Genomic DNA, 6,094 nt, shown 5'->3' with positions numbered 1-6,094 from the left:
TTACATGCATCCCTCTAATAATTCAGGAATAGCCCTATTTCCTATTCCATTTGATGGATTTGGTTATCGCTCATGGAGAAGAGGTGTAATGAGAGCCCTATCGGTGAAAAATAAACTAGGCTTCATCAATGGTGACTGCAAAAAGCCAGATCCAGACTCCTCAAGCTATCGATTGTGGGAGAGATGTGATGATATGGTGACTTCATGGATTTTGAATTCCTTGGCAAAGGAGATTGCAAACAGTGTTGAATATGTGACAAATGCAATCGAGTTGTGAAAAGAGCTTGAAGATCGATATGATCAGACAAATGGAACAAAGCTATACCAAATTCAAAAGGAGATTAACGACTTGTCTCAAGGAGCTCTTGATATTAATGGCTACTATACAAAAATGAAAGAGTTGTGGGAAGAACTTACTACTCTGATCACTAAATCTCATTGCACCTGCAATTGCACATGTGGAGCGAGGAAAAGTATGCATAAAGCATAAGAGGATAGAAGATTAATACAGTTCCTTATGGGGCTGAATGAGACTTACATTGTTTTTCGAGGAAGTATCCTCATGATGAATCCTCTTCCCATAATTGCACATGCCTTCTCATTGCTAATTCAAGAGGAAATACAGAGAGAAATTAAGCCTCATAACCACTTAGCACTTGAGTCATCAGCCCTAAATGTCAGCACAAACAGGATAGCATCATTCCAGACAAATTATTCAACTAATAACTCTCAGAGCTATAGAAACAGACCCTTCTGTGATTACTATAAGAGGCCAGGCCACACAAGAGAGAAGTTTTATACACTTCATGGCTATCCTCAAGGCTCTAACCAAAATCAGAATCCAAATCTAAGTCACAACCAAGCTTCCAGTTTCAATCAAAATCCAAGACAAAACTATAACTATGGGGATAACTCAGGTGTAAACCAAAGTACCGGGTTCAATATGGGAAATAGAGGAATGGCTAATGCATATGTAGCAGCCACAGATACTCAGCATACTAGTGATGAGAACTGCAGTGCTCAAAATGTCAATCTCACGAAGGAAGAATACAGTCAACTTGTGAATCTACTACAGCAGTTCCAATCAGGAGGAGGGAGAGACAGCTTAGACAATGTCAACACTTCATCAGCAAACTTTGCAGGTATCATAGCTTGAACCTCCTCTATTGATTTTGGGAAACTCTTATGTGAATGTTTCAAAAACAAAACTGATTCATGGATTATAGATTCAGGGGCGTCAAATAACATGACCTTTAATAGATCCTTACTAACCAATATAGTAACTCTACCTTATCCTCTACTTGTCACTCTCACAAATGGCTACAAAGTGAAGGTGACTGAGATTGGTAATGTTGTACTTACTCCTAAGATCACTCTAAATAGGGTAATGTTAGTTCCTTCCTTTAAATACAATCTAATTTCTGTTCATTCTCTAGCTTCTCATCTTAGTTGTCTTGTTGCCTTCATCAAATCCTGTTGTATACTGTAGGCCCCTTCAATGAAGAGGCCTCTGGTGATTGGTAGAGTCAAAGATGGACTTTACATCTTATGCCCAAGGTGCTTGAAGAACAATAGTACAAGTCCTGAAGTAAATGTCATTGATTTCCTGTCCACCCCTGTCACTCACTGCACTTGTAACACACAATGTCTACTTCATTCTATTGTAAATATATCATCTCATGTCAATAAGTGTGTTTTATCATCTTCAGTTGTAAATAATCCAAGTGCAGGCAATGAAAAGCAATTTCTTTCTGAGAGTTTATCTTCTAATTGTCCTAGTCATTTTTCTCATCTGTGTGTTGGAAACAATGTGGATGTTCTGTGGCATAACAGACTTGGACATGTTCCCTTTGTGAAAATGAAAAATATTTCCTCTATCCCTGTAATCTTTTCTTCCAAACAACCCTTTAATTGTACCATATGTCCAATGGCTAGACATGAAATGCTCCCATTTTCTCATAAAACTAATACAACCAATAGGATTTTTGAGCTTCTACATGTTGACTTACGGGGACCATATCATGTGCCCACACATGACAAGTACAAATATTTCATGACTATTGTGGATGACTTTAGTAGGTCCACTTAGACTCATCTCCTATCCAGCAAAAGCAATGCTTATCAAGTTCTTAAGGGATTCTTTAGTTTGGTGGAAAATCAATTTGGAGTAAATGTTAAAGCTGTGAGAATAGACAATGGACTGGAGTTCACCAACACAGAGACAAACATATTATTTCAATCCAAAGGCATCATACATCAAAGAACTTGCCCTTACACTCCACAATAAAAAGGTGTGGTGGAAAGAAAACATAAGTACCTCCTTGAGACAGCTAGGCCTCTTCTTTTTCAGTCTAAACTGTCCAAAAAATATTGGGGTGAATGTATACTCTGTGCAACCTTCCTCATAAACAGGTTGCCTTCCACTTCCATTAATGATCAAATTCCATATGAACTATTGTATAAGAGAAAGCCAAAGTACTCTCACCTAAAAAGTTTTGGCTGTCTGTGCTACCCCACTGTACCTAAGCCTCATAGAGACAAATTTGAACCTAGAACACCACCACATGTTTTTGTTGGTTATCCCTTCAACACAAAGGGATACAAAGTTCTAAGTTTGGCTACTAGAAAGATCACTGTTTCCAGAGATGTAGTCTTCAATGAGTCTATCTTTCCATTTGCAACCAATTTGGATATATCTCCCTAATCTTGTGTCCCTCATTCAATTACTTTCATTGAACCTCTATGTGAGAAACCTTCTGACAGTACAAACATTACCCAGCAAATATCTGAACATTTGAGTGCTCAAAGGAGTAATGTTGACAACACAACTAATCTCATGTCACCTACACATGATCATCCTTCATCCATGACACCTAATTCTCCAACACAATCTTCATCACAGGATCAGATGTTCATATTAAATAGTACATATTGATCAAATTTATCTTTAAATAAAAAGTTGTTGATTTAGGGAATAAGACACATATTTGCTTATCATTGCCAAAGGGTAAGGCATAATTTGTACACACTAATAGTATCTTCATCTTTCTAGCATGAGAACTCTGTAATTATCAGTTCCTATTTTTCTTTTACGTGTTAAGGGTTTTTAACGAGCTGGTTCGATTCACTTTCCTATAGGGGCGGTCCGGATTTGATCCATTAATTAAAACATGTTGACCCGACCCAGATCCATAACCCTAATCCCTTTACCCTTGCCCTAATGGGCCGAATCCAATTTAATTAAAAATAAAAATAAAAAAACTAATAAATGATAAAAAAAATTTAAACTTTGTACATATATATGAACTTGAAATTACTACATGTCCTTGAAGCCAGTTAGAATAAAAATGAAAGAAAAATCATATTCTATTTGTTGATACCCAATTTTTTTCTATATATTTTAATATGCAAAATACTTTAAAAATAGCATATGTATGCATATATAAGTATGTCCAAATGTTTTATTATTTTTTCTTAATTTTTAAAATATTTTTAAATTAATTTATTGCCCTATTTTATCCATAAAAACCCAATAATTATTCCCAAAAATATCATTTTTGGTGATTCATTTATTGAACTTTCATATTTATACTAAAATATAGCTAATTTGATTTTTTGCATATTTTTATAAATTTATTTAGTATTTTTAAAGCTAAATTGTATATAATTGCAATATTAGCCTCTTTTTAGATTTAATTACGTTTATGTCTATAAAGACTAGGTACAATATTTTTAATTTCATAATTATATGCTATTAATCATTTTAGTACCTTTAATTTATTTCCAGAAATTATTTTACTATTTTTGTAAATCAAATAGGGAAAAATAGCTATTTAAATGTTAGCCCATTTTTCATTTTAGTTTTAGCCGGATTTGGCACCCCAATTGGACCCAATTTTAAACCCAATTACCATGTCCCAACCCCTGTCTGAACCGACCCACGGCCCAATTAAATAACCTGGCCGGATTCCCTTTTAATCCTAGCTGTTGATCGCCTAGATCAACGGCTCACATTAGCCCTTTCTTTTTTTAATTCCCAACTACCCCAAACTCTAATCATTTCTCACCTCTAGCCGCCTTTGAATCTCCCTTCTCCCAATTCTTTCTCAAACTCTCTCTCAAACCTTAGCTGCCGCCTTCAATCACTACTTGAATATCTCTCAAATCCATGGCCTCCAAAGCCATTGAAGGCCTGTACCTGCCTCATATGACTCCTACATGCCTGATTACTATGGTTTCAAGACCAGACCTTGAAGAAGCTTGGCCCAGACCTTGGTCGATCTCAGTTCTTATGACTGTCTCCGGTCATCTTTGACCTTACTCCGGCCGGCCATGGCTATTCAAGCCTGACTCTTGACTTCTCCTGCTTAGATCGATGGTTTCCAAGCCTTTCTCACCATCTAAGGTTCTTCTGAAACCCTAACCTCCGAGGTTCCTCCAATTTCTTTTAGATCTGTTTAGATCTGTGTTTACCCTAAACTTTCAAACGTTTTCTCGAGATTTCTTTCAAAACTCTCCCTTCAAAACCCCTTTTATCTTTTCCGATTTGGGGTTTTGTTAAGTCATTTCAAAGCTTTCTCTGATTTTTAACATGTTCTACTATGTTTCTTTATGTTGCTCTTCTACTGGAGTGTGCATGTTAAAAGTCTTAGTTTTTTTTGAGGTTTCTGAATTTATTTCTTTAAGTATTTGATCGATTTATTTGCTTTTCATCTCTAGACTAGATTGTGTTGAAAACCCTAAAACTTTGGGGTTCATTCGAGTTCGGAGACTATTTGCTATGTGATTTACTTGTTATTCATGCTCTGAACTCGACTGGTTTCAAAACCCTAATTTCTTTGGACCTATTCAAGTTTCTGAAGTTGCTTCATCTGTTGCTTAACTAAATTTCAAAATCTTTTGTTTCAGCCTTTGTTTCTTTATGTGATTTTGACTTTCTGCTACCACTGAAACTCTACTATAAGGTCTTTTCATTCGACCCCTTTGCATGCTATTTGATACTCTATCTTTTTTCTATTACTGAGTTACTAAGATTGACCTATGTAACTATCATGTTTCGATAGTCCACTACTTACTGACTTTGTGATTGCATGACGCTTCTCTTTGTCCTAAATTCAGCCTTGCATGCCTAATACTTATGCACTCTTCTATATGCTAAATTTCCCTCTGAAATGACATTCAATTTTGGACTAATTTCAAACCTCCTTGTGTAATTTTGATTGCATTCATGTGTTAAGTGATTGTCTCTTTCCTTGTTTCGCCTTACTAATTTCCCTGTTTCTCGGGTTGATTTGAAAACTTTTCTTAGACTTTCAATTCTCCTATTTCTGACTTGGTTTATTTGTTTATTCATGGGAACCCCTGTTATTCTCCCCAAATCAGTAATTTCAAATCCCTGACTCCTTGATTACTATGTGCTGATTGTCTCCATATTCTGCAACTTTACTTTGTTTTCTTACCTTATTTGGTTAACCGAGTATTTCAAAGATTCTTCCCTTAATTAAACCCCTATGTATTTACCCCTAATTGTCTACTCTACACAAGATGCCTACTTAATTTCCTTCCTTAAATGTTTTCTGTTCATTACCGTTTAAGTTTAACACCTTAATTAAAGGAAGTTCTTATACTGATTGATTTTAATTAGTACCTAGTTCCATAATTACTGCTAAATTATGATTTTTGCCTTATTTTTTTACCTGTTTTCAAACTATAAATACTCTGCTCTTTCATTAACACGAGACACACGAATACTCTTAGCTTCTGAACTCACACTCATACTCGAAATATTCTCTCTTGCTACTTGTATTGTGGCATGTTTTCAAGTCCTGCTACCTACTTTATTGTATTTTTCTTCCTTAAACTGGTATGTTCTGATTAAGATTCCAGGATCACAACAATATGTTTACTTAATACTTTTGCCTTCTTGTCTGCCTACTGCTTGTGTTTAATTTAGTACTCTATTCTAGCATGCTGCAATTTCTTTCTTCCTATTCTTAATCTATGTATTGTGTATCCTAAACTGCTACCCTAATGTGTTTGATATTGATGGTTTGTTTGAGGCATGACAGTAGTGAATGTTACTGCCCATAACTCA

General features: G+C 35.5%; 1 protein-coding gene across 1 annotated transcript; it reads left to right on the top strand.

Annotated features, from left to right (window-relative positions):
- The first annotated feature begins 517 nt into the window (after positions 1–517).
- Positions 518–2,704, top strand: LOC142174595 (uncharacterized). The gene is made up of 4 exons (XM_075240419.1): positions 518–1,142; positions 1,227–1,384; positions 1,490–1,794; positions 2,413–2,704. Exons 1-4 carry the CDS (start codon positions 518–520, stop codon positions 2,702–2,704), a joined length of 1,380 nt encoding a protein of 459 aa, XP_075096520.1.
- Positions 2,705–6,094: the final 3,390 nt, after the last annotated feature.

Source organism: Nicotiana tabacum, chromosome 20 (genome assembly GCF_000715075.1).
Source record: "Nicotiana tabacum cultivar K326 chromosome 20, ASM71507v2, whole genome shotgun sequence".
Lineage (NCBI taxonomy): Eukaryota > Viridiplantae > Streptophyta > Magnoliopsida > Solanales > Solanaceae > Nicotiana > Nicotiana tabacum.
The sequence above is the reverse complement of the archived record's forward strand: the minus strand, read 5'-3'. Positions and strand labels throughout refer to the sequence as shown.